The sequence below is a fragment of the Solanum tuberosum genome, unplaced genomic scaffold, assembly GCF_000226075.1.
Source record: "Solanum tuberosum cultivar DM 1-3 516 R44 unplaced genomic scaffold, SolTub_3.0 scf00526, whole genome shotgun sequence".
Lineage (NCBI taxonomy): Eukaryota > Viridiplantae > Streptophyta > Magnoliopsida > Solanales > Solanaceae > Solanum > Solanum tuberosum.
In genome coordinates this window covers 322,372-339,024 of record NW_006239442.1, presented here as the reverse complement: position 1 = coordinate 339,024, position 16,653 = coordinate 322,372, and the positions used below count along the sequence as shown (strand labels likewise).

At 33.6% G+C, this 16,653-nt stretch overlaps 1 protein-coding gene across 1 annotated transcript; it reads left to right on the top strand.

The window, feature by feature from the left end:
* The first annotated feature begins 8,205 nt into the window (after window positions 1–8,205).
* LOC102583834 (uncharacterized) lies at window positions 8,206–15,413 on the top strand. The gene is made up of 3 exons (XM_006364883.2): window positions 8,206–8,770; window positions 12,719–12,902; window positions 15,053–15,413. The coding sequence occupies exons 1-3, from the start codon at window positions 8,226–8,228 to the stop codon at window positions 15,269–15,271; spliced, it is 948 nt and encodes a 315-aa protein (XP_006364945.1). The 5' UTR covers window positions 8,206–8,225; the 3' UTR covers window positions 15,272–15,413.
* The last annotated feature ends 1,240 nt before the right edge of the window (window positions 15,414–16,653 follow it).

Below are 16,653 nucleotides of genomic sequence, written 5' to 3'. Positions count from 1 at the left end.
AAAGTTGATCCACTAAGCCATGCTCGAAAGCAACAAGGAGTCATCCAAAAGATATGATCCTTTACCCATGTAGGCATACATGGTTTATGAGGATTTTTAGATATCTGAACTCAAACCCATATCGGTGCTCAATATTACTCCCAAAAATATACTAGCTCTTATGTTTTAAAAACATACTTCTTTCTGCTGATTTGAGATAATTGCTCAAAAACTTAGCTCAAAGGCCATCTTGGAAATCTCAGTTTCCTCTCTTGCTGCATTTAGAAAGCGATTACTCTTTTCTGAAAACTAGCCCGAAAGCTCTCTGAAAATCTCAGTTTCCATTCTTATTTAAATATGAAAACATTTATAAACTCTTTGGGAATACTTAGTCCCCATATACTTTTGAAGAAAAGGACTTCAAACTTTACTCTTTACTCTTTACTGAACTCAAAGCTTTAAGTCTTAAAACAGTTTAAACATTTGTAAAAGACTTCTTAAGATAATGGTTCACGCCGAATTATGGACTTGAACGACTCAATGCACGGTTTTCAATAACCATAGATAGAACTCAAATACTTGGAACTCAAGAACTTCAATGATACTACTCATTTCAAGAATGCTCAACTCAGAGGGTTTATGCGGAATTATGAGAATGAACGACTTCATGCTTAGAAATATAATCTCAAAGGGGATTAGGAAATACATACTCAAGACTTAGAACTTGAAGATACTACTCCTCTCAAAGATACTCAACTTCTGGAGTTCATGCGGAATTTAATGGCATGAACGACTTGACTCGTAGGTCTATATAACATTATGAAACTCATGTATGTGACTCTTCTCATTCTCTGACTTACTTTCTCAAAACTTAGTTCAAATCGATAGTTGATCTCAAAGGATTCACAATTGCACTGAAAGGCTTCCTTGAACTCTACTCTTAACTCTCTCTTGAATTTGAATTATGAATTCAAGAGTTATGATTCATGATATGAAGGATCTCAATAACAATATAGCTGCTCGATAATTGGGAATATAACTTTTAAAATAAATGTGAATTCAAGAACTCAAAATCAACTTATCTCAAGAATACTCAAATCTAGGGAAAGTATCCTAGATTACTCTTTTACTGATCTGAAAGTAGATGTAGGGCGTGAGGATGAACTAGTCCAACACTATGATAGCCTTACATACCTAGAAGAACAAGAATCTTGAAGAATCTTTAAAAATCTTGAAGAAGAACTTGATTAGAAGCCTTGAAACCCTAGCTTGAAGGTAAACAATCAAGAAAACCTTTCTTGAGATTCTCAAGTTAGTTTCTTGAAATCTCTATGGACAAAAAATTGATTTTTCATGAGTGAAGATGAAATCTGATTGTTTTGAGCTTTTTGTTTGTCAAGAAATTCGTTGATGGTTTTCTTGGAGGTAAAAAGACAAAAACGATTATTTTCAATATTTTCCCGTCGGCTAATTCGTAACAGCATTGTATAGGTTACTAAACTAGTCATAACTTTTTACTCAGTTATTGGATTGACGTGAAATTTCTGGGGTTGGAAAGTAGATTCAATTACCTTTAATTTGATAGGTTATGGATCACGTAACTCTTAATATTCTAAGAGTTATGGTCGTTTAAAGTTGACCCAAGCAGAATCTTACATCAAAACTTAATGAAACTTCAAGAACACTTATCAAGAACTCATCAAGAACTCTAATCTTTAAATTTCAAGAACGAAATTACGCTGAATAAATCATGATTGGTGTGTGGGTGAAAGAACCCAACACTATGGAAGCTTGCATACCTCTTAGGGATTAAACCCATGGCGAAAATCCGCAACAAGACGCAAGAATCTCGACGAACGCTTGATCCTCTCCTCTTTTCTCCTCTTTTCTCTTCTTTTCTCTTCTTGAACTCTCAACTAAAACCCTAGGCTAATTTTATGATTATAAAACTGAATCTAATCAGATTAGACCCCTAAAATATAACTAAAAACGAATTAAATCTGTTTTGGTAAAGAAAAGACCAAAATACCCCTCTAAAACCTGGTTTTGACTTTCCTTAATTGGACAGCCTAACTTCAAAAGGCCATATCTCATTCATCCGACCTCTAAACTTAGCAAACTCGGCGGCGTTGGAAATATAATTCAAAGGTCTTTCCTACGGTATCTCGTATCACACCTAACTCATCCTGATATAAGAGTTATGGACGTTTGAACTCGACCCAAAACTCATACTTAAGCATAACTTGCAAAATTTCAGATTTTACTATTTCCAATTTAATTCGTTTTGAAACTTTAGGTGCTACATCTAGTGACCTTAACAATCAAGAAATTTTTAATTCCTTGGTAAAATCTCACTCACTACGAAGAACGATTCCAGTCTTAGTTCGAAAAATTTTCTGAAGTGTTACATAAATATAAAGTTAATAAGTAGAAACCTTGCTTGAGATGTAATAAACTATGTAAAATAATATATTTTCCATGATGGTGGTTATGAAAGATATTGCATTGAGCATTTATAGTAAAATATATTTGTGGACTTATTAATTATCATACCATATTCAGAAATACTGATATCTTTTAGGATAAGATCAATGACTTTTGAAAAATGTATAGATATGTCAACTGGAATTTTGGTAATGACAAGTAAATCATTTTAGGATAAAGTTATCAAATGTACATTGTTTGGAGATTCACATATAACTAGGCATTTATAGTATAAATGTGATTATGAACTTATGAATAGGTATATACCAAAAAAAAAATTAAAAATCATATCATTTAGGTTAAGAATAATTCTTGAAAAAAACCTACAAATACGTCAGCTTGAATTTGGGTGATTAGGCTTAAATAATTTTAGGATGAAGTTTCTAGATGCACATTGTTATGAGATCACATACAAGATTGACGAAAATATGGATCTCAAAAGGATTGTACAAAGAACTCAATAATATTTCTCAAGGATTACATTCAAGTGATAATGCGTCAATTCATAGACTATTTAACAACATGTCATAAGTGCTAAGTCTAATTCAATTAGAAGGGAAGGAACAAATATCGATAACTATTTCAATTACAATTATTTATATTTACTTGTGCAACATGTAATAATAGATAAATGTTTTATTGAATTAAACTTCCATCATCATGATTGAATTAGGTAGAATATATTTCCTTAAATGATCCTTACCAATAGATTGCAAATTTATTATTTTCTCTTCTTTGTCTATGTAACAATTTTAAATTTGGAGTTAAGAATTTTATTCTTTAAAATTCTTTAAGTTTAGAATATTCCCAAACATTTATAGTCATTTATTTTTTCACTCTATTACCTTGACATTAAGAATGATCTCATGTAATTGTGTAAGTACGTATTTTTATTAATATATATTAAATATCAAAGACTTGGATTTGGATTTCGACTTGGCGCTTGGGCTTAGATCGGACCTTATAATAAATATTTTTTATAAAGCTTAAATATTTGCTCTATAAATAACAATGTTTTTACAGACAAGAATAGTATATATTTCTGTAGTTCGATAAAAACTGTACAAAATAGGTCAAAAATTAAAGTGACTAAGAGACAAAATAACGCAAGATAGAGATAATGATAGTTTATGTACACTCAATACTAATATTGTGATCATCATTTTTGAAAAATCTTTTTCACAATATCTAGTCATGGTTGCAAAACAGTATTCCTCCATGCTTCGTCAACAACTTCTTTTCTATCTTCTTTGAAAACGTCAGTTACAATAATATGATGCACCAACCACATTTTCTCATTTATTAATCGTTGAATCTTGTCAAGTTGGTTTCAAATTAATATACGAGTATTACGCTTGATACTTGAAATCGAAGCTTGAAGAATCATCTTCTTTGATTCATCATCTCCGTCTATTATTTTTTCTTCCCTTAAATATTTGGCCTATTTCAGGGACACCAATGGACCGTCGGATTTCCTTTGGTGTAATCTGCATCTGGAATGAAAATTTGCCTCACCTCATCCACCAGCCCTGCATGCAACATAAATTTAAGAATAGTTTTAATTAGGTGAACATATATTTGAAAACCAAAGTATTATTTAGATAACTATATAAGAAAAGTTTTAGTTAGAGTCATTATTATATTTAGATTCATATATAAAATAACTACAAAAACTACATGCATTGACCATTTCATCAACCCTCGTGTCAACTTTACGGTTCAAGACTGATTGTTCTACATCAATCCAAATAAAGCAACTGTCGTACTTATATTTGAACATGAACACTGGGTCTTCCACAAGTTTTTCAATATACGAATTTGACCCTCCAACAATAATTGGAACACATTGAGTCTTCAAAAAAAATTCTATGTAGACAATGGACTTCAGACATAAACTTTAGCCGTGAAGTTGGAATCTGGCTCAATTTCACCTAAAATTTGTGAAACAAAATAACTGTCATTTAATATTCACATTAAAATAAAGGAATCACAAAAGAATATCTTTTTCAAATATGTATACCTAGCAAATAGTGTCGTATACCTTGTTTCTCAGCGTGTGTGATCTTGTTGGTCACAATTTCAAGTCCCTTAAATACATGCATTTTGTCCGAGTTGATTATTTCTCCTTGAAAATGGGTGGCAAGGTCAACAGAGAGACGAGATTTTTCCGTTCCTGTTGCTCTCATTATGAACACCACTTTCTTCTTGTTGTTGTTGTTGCTGAAAGTATTCATTTTTGGTACGCATAAAATAAAATTATAATAATAATTAGTTTAAAAATAGTAAATAACCTCATGAAAACCACTCATGCATACACTCATACATTAAAAAATCTTATAAATATAAAGTTATTAAGTAGAAACCTTGCTTGAGATGTAATAAACTATGTAAAATAATATATTTTTCTTGATGGTGGTTATGAAAGAGATTGCATTGAGCATTTATAGTAAAATGTATTTGTGGATTTATTAATTATCATACCATATTCAGAAATACTGATATCTTTTAGGATAAGATCAATGACTTTTGAAAAATATATAGATATGTCAACTGGAATTTTGGTAATGACAAGTAACTAATTTTAGGAAAAAGTTATCAAATGTAAATTGTTTGGAGATCGCATATAACTGGGCATTTATAGTATAAATGTGATAATGAACTTATGAATTGGTATATACCAAATTTAAAAAAATAATCATATCTTTTAGGATAAGAATACTTCTTGAAAAAAACCTACAAATACGTCAGCTTGAATTTGGGTGATTAGGCTTAAATAATTTTAGGATGAAGTTTCTAGATGCACATTGTTATGAGATCACATACAAGATTGACGAAAATATGGATTTCAAAAGGATTGTACAAAGAACTCAATAATATTTCTCAAGGAATACATTCAAGTGATAATGCGTCAATTCATACACTATTTAACAACATGTCATAAGTGCTAAGTCTAATTCTATTACAAGGGAAAGAACAATTATCGATAACTATTTCAATTATAATTATTTATATTTACTTGTGCAGCATGTAATAATAGATAAATGTTTTATTGAATGAAGCTTCCATCATCGTGATTGAATTAGGTAGAAATATATTTCCTTAAATGATCCTTACCGATAGATTGCAAATTTATTATTTTTCTCTTCTTTGTCTATGTAACAATTTTTAATTTGGAGTTAAGAATTTTATTCTTGAAAATTCTTTAAGGTCAGAATCTTCCCAAACATTTATAGTCATTTATTTTTTCACTCTATTACATTGACATTAAGAATGATCTCATGTAATTGTGTAAGTATATTAATATATATTAAATATCAAAGACTTGGACTTGGATTTGGACTTGGCGCTTGGGCTTGGATCGGACCTTAAAATAAATATTTCTATAAAGCTTAAATATTTGCTCTATAAATAATAATGTTTTCATTTGGTAGAGTGTATTGGAGATAATAATGCTTGCATTAGCTTGATGTATTATTAGTACCTTGTTTGGTACACTTTTCTAACCTATGCATAACTAATGCTTGTATTAGTAATAAACTCTATTGTGTATTGAAGAGCGTATTGCTAATACCATCTTTTCTATGCATTAGTAATGCAATGGTTTTAATGCATGCATTAACATTATTAAAGACACAATTGCCCTCAAAAACTTTTTTTACATCCTTCCCACTATATTTGTGGAGGGTATTTTTGTAAACAAATATTTTTCTAAAAAATTATGTAATGCATAATATTTTTTAGTACACCAAACCAAACATTGCATAAAAAAATCTCATCATAACTAATGCAAGCATAACTAATATAAGCATTACTAATACACTATATTTTGCATTAATCTTATCCATTCTACCAAACGACAAGAGTTTTACATGAGCTAATTTTATTTATTTTATTTTCTTCATAAGTTTTTAGAGTTTGTACAAAAGTGGAATGTAATTAAAAGTTTTAAAACTACTTATTTAAATTTTAATTGTGATTAAAGAAAATAATTTATTTTTATTTTTATAAAAAATAATTTATTCCTATTTCTACGTTGAATAATTTAATTATAATTCAAGACTTCAATTAGCTATAGGTGGGTGTATTATATGATATAGAGCTGTCAAAAAGGGTCAGCCCAGCCCCACCCGGCCCAAGCCTCGCAGGCCAAGGAATTTGAAGGGCTAGGACGGGCTGGCCCTTCATTCGGAAGGGCCAGAAAATGTTCAATTCAACCCAACCCTAGAAGGGCCGAGGGCTGGGGCGGGCTAGCCCTTCCTTTTTTCTTTTTTTTCTTTTCAAACTTATAATTCTATAACATTAAGAAAATGAGAAGATTTTCAAATCAAATATGGCAAACAGTAGTGTCTTTTAAATAACACTAACAAAAAGTCTAGTATAATTAGCATGTATCTCACATACCAGATACGTGAGCGAGATAAGAGAGTGACAAGCAAGATTGGAGGGAGGCGAGGGCACGATATTTGTCTATGCATCCTAGATATATGTGAATCTACTTTGATAGAGTGTATCTAGAACAGATTAACCTAATTTTGAGTCCATATATTTCGAGATACATGTATCTGGACGTACCAAAATTTGATAAGATTCATAATATTACAATATATCATGTATTTAAGTAATTAGATTATATACTAGTGAGATTATTATAAGTTACCCTTAAATAAAAAGTTTTGGCCCATGGACCGACCCCAGCCCTGCCTTGCCCCGATCAAGTCTTAAGGGCCAATGACTTATATGGGCCGGGCTTATAAGCCCTAGTGTTAAAGGGGCTTGAAAAATCCTATCCCAACCCTACCCCAATAACAGGTTGGGTTGGGCTGGGCCGGCCCCACGGGCTAAGCCCGTTTTGACGGCTCTAATTATATGTAATGCTTTTTTTTTTTTAGCAGAATTTAAAATGGTTCATGTTTTTTTTTTCAAAGTACAATTTTATAATATTTAACTTTTAGAAATAATTAATTTAACTAAACAAAAACATTAAAGGGATATTAACTGGTTTATCCTTTGTTTAAGTTCGCGTAAAAAGTTTTCTAACCGCTTTAAAATTTTCATTTTAAAAATTCCATCCATTTAAAAAATTTAATTAAATGATCTTTTAATTAAAATTGAAGAATAATTATGGTGCTTACACGTAAGCATTTTATCCTCTCCTATTATATATAGATAGATACTTATTAGAAGAAGAAGATACACTAAAAATCACCTAGATCTACTACAACATTATCAATGAAATTCGTTACAAATTTGACGTACAATAATATCATCCTTGTTAATTTTTAAAAATAAGTATTTAAATTTGATATATAACTTATTCATCCGAAACTAAATTTGCAATTAATTATTGATAAAACAATCAATCTTAATCATTAACGTGACTACTGAAGAAGTAAAAAATATGAAAAAAGGGAGAAAAGAAGGAGACGTTTAATTAAAAAGTAACATGTGATTGTGTAATTTATTTTTAAATAGCTTGTGATAAAAGAGATATTTGACCATAATTTTTTTTCATTTTTTTTTTTGGAGTTAAACTCATTACTTCTGACTATAAAATTTCGAAATATAACTTGTAATTAAATTTTAGAATTTTCAATTTTCTTTGAAAAACAGCAAACATATATATCACTTTTTTTGCGGTAAACAAACAACTTAATTTATATTTATGATAAAACATAATTTTAATTTATAAATATTATTTTTCACTTTAAATATAAAAATTACTTTTTCCCCTCCAGACCCTTTTCAATCCCGACCATTTTCTAATGAACCCTATCCGCAAACTCTCATCAACATTTCTCCAAAAACCCCTCATAAACTCCACTTTCTCCGCCGCCGTCCGCCGGCGGTTGTCGACCAAGAGCGGCAACGATGAGTGGAACGATGCATGGGAAGCTGCATGGCTTCCCGACGATCTTTCTGGAAAGAATCGATCTCCATGGGAAGCCGACGTAAATTTTGCACTTCCCGATGACACCAGCAACGCTGCAGAAAATACTCAAATTGAGTCTAGGGTTTCGGAAGTTGATGCGGAAACTAAAGCCTTTGTGGAGGATATGAATGAGAATTGGCAATTAAGAAAGGGGAAGCAGCAGAAAAATGGCAGTGAGGGCACAAATATGAACGAAAATGGAAGTTCGCTTTATAGTTTGGAGAATATAAAGAAGGATTATAGGTTGAAGAAGCAGAGAGTACATGCGGGTTTGTGGTTGAAGGAGATTGAGAAGATGGAAGAGGCTAAACTTGGGGATTCTATTGGTGGTAGTGGCAATGGCGATGATATTGAAAAACTTCTCGATAGCTGCTCAGAGTATGATCAAAGTTGCAATTTTTAATGTTTTTTATTTGAATTTATGTTCTTTTTTTGGCTTTGGGTTTGAAATTCATGAGTATATTTTATAGTGGACTATGCTTATGGAAATAGAGGATACATAAACCACAATTAGTTTGGAATTGAGGCGTAATAGGTCATTGATTGATATGATTGATTGTGCATATGGGATATATAAGACTCATGTAGTGAACTCCAACTAGTTTGAGGTTGACTCAGTGTTGCTCGTCTATAATATAGAAGATTTACAAGTAGTTTGAGATTGGGGTGTAATTGATCATTGATCAGTATAAATTTAATGCATTTATGGTAGGGATTGTGGTGTGGTTGATTGTTGATTCGTAAATCTATGCTTATGGATATAGAAAAATCATAGTGTATTTGGAAGGAAGGAATCTCAGATGTTTTGATGGTATCTCAACTCCAATTAGCAGTTTGAAATCCTTTTGCCTAAATAATCTCTTCCATTGGAGCAACTTATCCCCTGTAAATGATATATTACCCCTCTTAGATTTCATTAGCTCCCTCATTATGGCTTAGCGACCATTCTTTTGCTTGTGGTTAACTCCTTGATTAAATAGGTATTTTTGTTCCCATGAGTTAACCATGTTTTTGTGTATGTAATTTGCATCTCCTTGATGCCTTTCTAATACAACATCTTACTTCATCAAAAAAAAAAAACTCATAGTCGAACCCATATAGTTTGAGAATGAGGCATAGTCGTTTTTTTTTGGGATAAGTAGGATTGATGTGTAGTTTTATGATTATTGACTATGCATGTGGATGTATTGATTCATATAACTGACCGTATATAGTTTGTATTGATGCATAGTTGATCACTGATTGATATGGTTGACTGTGCTTATTGATGTGGATTTGAATTGATTCATAATCAGATCTTTAACTATTTTGCATGTGATTGTGAAGTCTTAATAGTTCTTTTAGAGGTGGATCTAGAATTTAGAGTTAATGACTCGGATAAATTGAAGTTTATTATGTGGAGATATTCTTGAAACCTTTAGAGTACATATACTGTACGAACCATTTGGTCAAACCTAATGCTAAGAGCTTTATTGGACCTTTTTCCTATATAAGAATCTCGACACATCCTATAAGAGAAATTTGTGTTATCATCTCCTAGCTCCAACCATGTAGCCTTGCTTCTCTGGGCCAACAACATTTCCGCCAAATAGCTCTCCCTCTTAAATTCTCTCCCAACCTCTTTCTCCTCTTTCAATAGTAGTAAACACATAGGGTTAACCTGTAGTTGTTCTTGCACTGTTTTCACCTTTTCTCTTAAACTATTCACCTCACGATTAAGGTTGCTGAAGTATTGCACATGTAACCTTCTTAATGTCTGTTTGAGTCCCTTCATTTTCATCACAACTTTGTAAATTTGACACCCTTCCATTTGCCATCCCAATGTAGGAATGTCTTTGAATTGTGGGTGAGCATTCCACATGTTGCAGTATTTAAAAGGTCTTTTCTGTTTAGGTTTATCAACCAACAAACTAACATGTATAGGGTTGTGATCGCTACCCCCTTCATGCATAAAATGAGCTCGACACCCAGGCATCTCATCCGACCTTTCTCCATTTATGAAGACCCAATCCAGCTTAGAATACACTCTATTGTGCTTCCACTTATCATTCCAAGTATAGGTGCTGCCAGTACTAGCCGTTTCCTCTAACACACACACATCGAGCCATTCCTGAAATTCTGCCACTTCCGCAAGTGTTACTGGATTGCCACCCAGTCTATCCTCACTATGTAGAACATCATTAAAGTCTCCAAGAATTGCCCAAGGCTTTGTGATTCCAACTCCTATTTGAGTTAAATAACGCCGCTATTATTTCCTTTCCTTCCCCCCCATTGTAAGCATAAACTAATGTCATGTAAAATTCCTTTTATAGAGTAATGTAATTAACAAGACATGTGATTGCTTGTGCATTCTCACTACAAATTGTTACCTCACACATATCTTCTCTCCACAGCACCCAAATCCTTCCATTATAATGGGAAGAATGATTCGTATGATACTTCCACCCTCCAAATAGATTACCTGCTGTATATTCTATATTGTTACTTTTTGTTTGTCTCCAATAGACGAATAATGTTCACTTTAAGCTGATTACAGAGGAGTTTGACCTCCTTCTGCTTCGTGTGGCCATTTAGGCCCCTTACATTCCAACACACTACATTAACCATTTCCCTTAGGGATTGGTTTTGTAGCCCCAACATTCCTGACTTGTTCTGCAGCCATCTCTTACTCTCCCGCTTGAGTCAAAGATTGGAATGAATTATTTACTACCACAGCTGTAGACTTGTTTGCATTATACTGAACCCTCTGTTTCCCATTGCCTCGCTAAACTCTCCTTCGTACAAATCTGTCCTCCCCGCCTTTATCTTCTTGCTGTCTACCTGGTTCCTCTACCCCTGTCCCACTAGTACTTTTTGGTTTAGGATTTAAATTCCTACACTCTGCCTTTACATGGCCATACTTATGGCAATGCTCACAGAAGGAAGGCTTCCAATCATAGGACACCTTCTGTGTAAGCACTACTTCCTTTTCATTCTGAAACATCACTTCTTCTGGAAGTTCATTACCCACCTTCACCTCTACTAACAATCTTGCAAAGCTTAGCCCCAATTTCTTTTCAGTGTGCTTTTCGACCATTAAAGTCTTCTCCACTAGGCTTCCAATCTTGCTCATCCCTTTTGCACTCCAATATTTGAAGACTAATCCAGGCAGCTTAATCCAAATAGGGACTGTCATTAATTCTTCTTTGGAACCATTTCAGGTGACCATGCTTTGACAATAAGTGGCTTATTGTCCGTATCTCCCCCAAATTTATTGTATATACCCATTCAGTACTGCCATTCTCCTTTATTCCGATTTGTGTTTCGTTTTTTTTTTCTGGGCTACATCTTTATTTTGACTAGACAGAAGTTTTTCAACTACCTATACTAGAACATTGCCTTGAAAGAGACTGATGATGAAAGCAAACCGTAAGTAATAGACTTGCAGCTATAGACTTATTTTGATAGTTTAGATGAGTAGCATGGTATTTTTTTTTTGGGGGTAAAAAGTTGTATTATAATTTATACCGAAATGTGAGAATTGAAGTACAAGGGGTGTACATGCTACTGGACAATCGTCCCAGCAGTCAGTTCAAGCTACTATACCAAAATAACTAATAGATTGCCATTACTGCATTACAGGATACACATTAAAATTCACTAACCAAGTTGCTACTCTAGTCTCGCTTTGTGCCATATAATGGATCTCTTGAATGATGTGTTTGATCGAGATCTTTGGTTGTTTGACTCTTTTGCTGGAAGATACACATGTTCCTCCCTTTCTAGACATGGTATACTGCTCCTGCTAACATCATTCTGTTCACACATTCTCTTGGCTTTCTTCCTTTTGCCCATTTCTAAGCCCATGAAAGTTCATCATTCCATTGCATAGGGTCTCTATTGATATTCAGCCAATGCAGCAACATCTTCCATACATATGCTGATACATCACATTCAATTTTCAAAGAATAAGTATGCAATGGTCTCATTTTCCTTTTCACAGAGGGGACAATTTTATGTTATTCTCTATTTTCATTCCTGGCCAAGTTTTTTTGAATACTTGGTCACTGTTAGATCTACTATTTGATCTAATATCATGATGATTTTGAACATATGATCAATCAAGATGGTACAGAATTTTACTAATTCGTCGAAAAGTAGTGATTTTTTATACAATGCTGTTGGTTGATTTATGCTGTTTTCTGTATGTCGTATTGCCATTCCACTTCTCTTTGGGAGGTTTTTTTTCGGGGGGGATCTTAACATTATAGGTTAATGATAAATAACAGATTTATACCATGACCACCCGCCATATCTTGTTAATTTCACTTCACTCTTTGTATTCAGGATTTTTGATTCACCTTATGATGATTCAAGCAATTCAAACACGACTTCTGAGTTCAAAAACAAACCTGATGGCTGGGAAACGACTTCAAAAACACAAGATGGGAATATATGGGAGATGTCACAAAGAGAAGAAGATATCTTAGTCCAAGAATTTGAACGCCGAATTGCATTCAACAAATTCCAGGTTTGTGGAGAAAATCCGATTTATAAATTAAAGCTTAGTTTCCGGACAACTTTCGTCTTCTTTGTACTTGGATTTACTGCACTCAAGCTGGGGGTCTTTCGAAAACAGCCTCTCTACCTCTACGAGGTAGTGGTAAGGTCTGCGTACACTTGACCCTCCCCAGACCCCACTTGTGGGATTCCACTGGGTATGTTGTTGTTGTTGCTGTTAAGCTTGGTTTCTGGACAAACTTGTTGTTAGATCTGCTGAATCAGTAATCTTTGGTTAGACATATGTCTTTTTCCCACAAGCATACTAGTATGCTTAGATCCTCCTTTTTTTCTTTCCCTTTTATCCCTTTCCCTTGATAAGAAAGGTATCAAAATCCTTTTAACTACACAGACCAAGTGGTGCAAGATTGTGCTACTTATAAAACTCGTCCAAACATTACAAGAGTTGAACTGAAAGTGTATTTTTCTGTTGAACATCCTGGACTTGTCTTTGATGAAGACATTGAACCTGAAGGAGTGATAAAATTTCAGTCATTAGCCATCACTTCATAATATTTGTTTTTGGACAGGTCACTTTCAGTCTTTCACAACAGTTTATGAAATGAAAAAGAAGAACAAAAACCAAACAAGATAATAAGCTTACCATCTTCTCTACTAGGCGCAACATTAGTTCTCGGGCAAGGCATAAATTATTGTTCTATTAAAATCTTCTATTTTATAAAATATTGGAGGGCTACCAGAATGTTCTGCCTAATAGTTTCCCAGCAGCCTTTGATGTAGGCAAAATGAAAACTGTCTGATCTTTGGAGCCTCTTCCTCTTACATTGTAGAGCCAATACTGAATATCTATTTCAAAAAAAAATTGTAGAGCCAATACTGAATATTCATCTGAGATTGGCTTTTCTAGTCACTCGAGCTTTTTCTTGTGAAGGCATTGGGATACCTTTACGTTGTCGTATCTCAATGGATCTCTCTGCATAGAGGTTTCCATAAGTTGCACTACCACATTCCTCGGTCTATATTCCTTTAACTACTACTTCCCTCTTATATGGATGTCACCAATGTAGCATGTCCTCTGAGCAGTGTACATTTAGGGGAGGAAAACTTTTGTTATAGTCTCCTGCCATTACTAGTGAAGTGAAGGCAAGTGCTCTCAACAAATCGTTTTGACCAAATATAGCTCTCCGAACTCCCTTCCTATTCATCTTCTTGGAGGTCCACATCTTTGGTGGGAATCAATCTCTTTGAGCTAGTCATTTCTGATAGCTAGTCTACGCTCTATTTTCGATCCTGGCTTTACATCGTTCTCCGAGTATGTTTACTCACTTTACCTTGCCTTGTAATCCTCGTATATTATTGATCAATAAAATCGGTAGTTGGTGGATACCTTGGTCAGTAGTATGATGGCTTGGCACCTTCTTTTTTCACGAATCTTCACTATTCCCATGAGGTAGTGGTAAGGTCTGCCTACATTCTACCCTCCCCTATCCTCACTTGTGGGATTTCACGGGGTATATTGTTGTTGATTCACTCTCGAACAATGCAAGCTTGAAGAGATACTTTTTCCAATTTCATGTCCTCTAAGCCCAGTTCCATCACATCCTTGGCAGTTGCACAATTCTAGGATTTTATGGTACTTGAATGGTGACTTGTGAGTTGCGTAGACAGGAAAATAGCTACATGTTTCTCTTATGTTTGATAGACCTCATTTTGAATTATCTTCTGCCTATCACCCAAAGGGGTGGTGGTCAATGAAGTGGATTGAGAACCATGAGGTCTCAAGTTCAAATTCTAGCAGAGGCAAAATGGCAAAATTCCAGGTGATTTCTTCTCATCCGTCCAAACCTTGGTGGAGAGAGTTATCTGGTACATGGACTACTGGTGGGAGGTAGCAGGTGCCCCTAGAATTAGTGGAGAAGCTTGCAAGCTAGCACTACGGTTGTAAAAAAGAATAAATCTTTTGACTATACTTGACAGTTTTCTAAAGAATATTTGTATATTTTAATGTGTTTTCATTTTAACATGACTAACCATTCCTCTGTGATTCTGTTTGCTAATGGATATTAGTCTGATTTATAAGGCGCCTGACATTGGATAGTGGAACATTGTGATATATTGTTTGCTCTTGCTTCTAATGCAACATAAATGTTGATTATGCAGATCGCCAGTTTTATTAAAACTCATATATTTAGTCGGAGGAGGCCTATAGATGGTTGGAAGTATATGATAGAGGAGATCGGTCCAAATGCCAGAAAAGGGAAGGGTAGTGTTTCAAGGTTACCTAGTATAGCAGATGCATCAACTCGACCTTTCAGGGAGGAAGAAACATCGTCAAACACTACTTTTCCCTCTAATCGAGGGAGGACTGAAAGGAGGTAGCATTTTGTAAATTCTTTTTCTTAGAACAGAGTGACATTGCCAAATATGGGTATGCATGCTGTAAAATTAGTATTGAACTTGTTAGTTCTATTGAATTTACAGAATTTTCCATAGGCCCTATTGGAAATTATTTTCTTTTCCATCTTGATAAGTTTTATTGTATTTACATCACTAACCAGAGGTCTTTGGTTCGAGCCCTATGTATGGAGAAAATCCTGTTTGGAGCGCCACCTCCGAATGGACCTTGCAGTGCGCATTTCGGATTTAGTTGGGGTTTCAATGCGGGTTCCGGATACCAGGTGGGAAACTAAAAAAAAAGACAATGTGCCTTTTTATGTTCGGGATAATCACACTGTCCATTGTTCTGGCAATCAGAGTACTTGGACATGTTAGACTATCATACCCCAAAGCTGGGTGAGATGTGATTAACACCTGGCTCTAGTCGATTGTTGAGCAACAACAACATAATTAGTGAAATCCCGCTATTTACGCAGTTTTACCGAGCTAGGTTATTCCTGATAGATTTTTGGCTCAAGTAATTAATTAGATAACTTAATTGGAATTGGTCCTTTAGATAAAGAACTTGAGACTGAAGAAGTTGTTCCATATAGACTTGGATACTAATCAATAAGAGATAAAACTGAATCCTAAAGAGTATACATTTATTTATTTATGATAATTAGGTTTTAATATATATTATCTACAATTCTACACTATTATGAAAGGCACGAAACTCCAACAAAAATTAATGTGGATCGAATTTTATCATTTATAAGTGTATTATTACACGTTGGATAATTTGTAATTACAATTATTGATAAAAAAAATCATTATTGGTCATATTTTTATTTAATTCCAAATTATATCACAAGAAAATTACCATCATTTATCAAAATAATATTTTGAAACCCTTCATTATTTGACATTTTTAATTAGTAAAGAATTTAATTATTTCCTTATAGGATGACACTACCAATACATTATATTTTCTTTTCATGTTCTTATTTTTAAAATTTTAAATCATTAAGAAAAAGTAGCAAGTGAATACGAATACAACAAATGACTAATATTTTATTAATTTAAAATATTTTTTCCCAATATAAATAGATTCTATGAAGAGATGTCTGTTGTGAAGCTAAAATATGATAACGCAGATTAACAAGTTTACGATTCTACGATGGAAACCAGGAAGAAGGTGAAACATCAATTGTGTTTTTTTTTAAAATATGAATTTTCTTGTTTTCAGAATTTTATTTTTCAAATAGTCTTACATATTCGCAAATGGTAATGAACTCAATGACGGTGTTCTTGGCGACAACAGAGGGTTTCCAAATGCAGATTATTTTAATCTAACTTTTTGGATGTCAGTATAGAAAATGATG

Coding starts and splice junctions, on each gene's coding strand:
- LOC102583834 (XM_006364883.2), top strand. CDS start 8,226: ATGAACCCTATCCGCAAACTCTCATCAACATTTCTCCAAAAACCCCTC. Junction 8,771..12,718: donor CTTCTCGATAGCTGCTCAGA/GTATGATCAAAG, acceptor CTTTGTATTCAG/GATTTTTGATTCACCTTATG. Junction 12,903..15,052: donor TTGCATTCAACAAATTCCAG/GTTTGTGGAGAA, acceptor TTGATTATGCAG/ATCGCCAGTTTTATTAAAAC.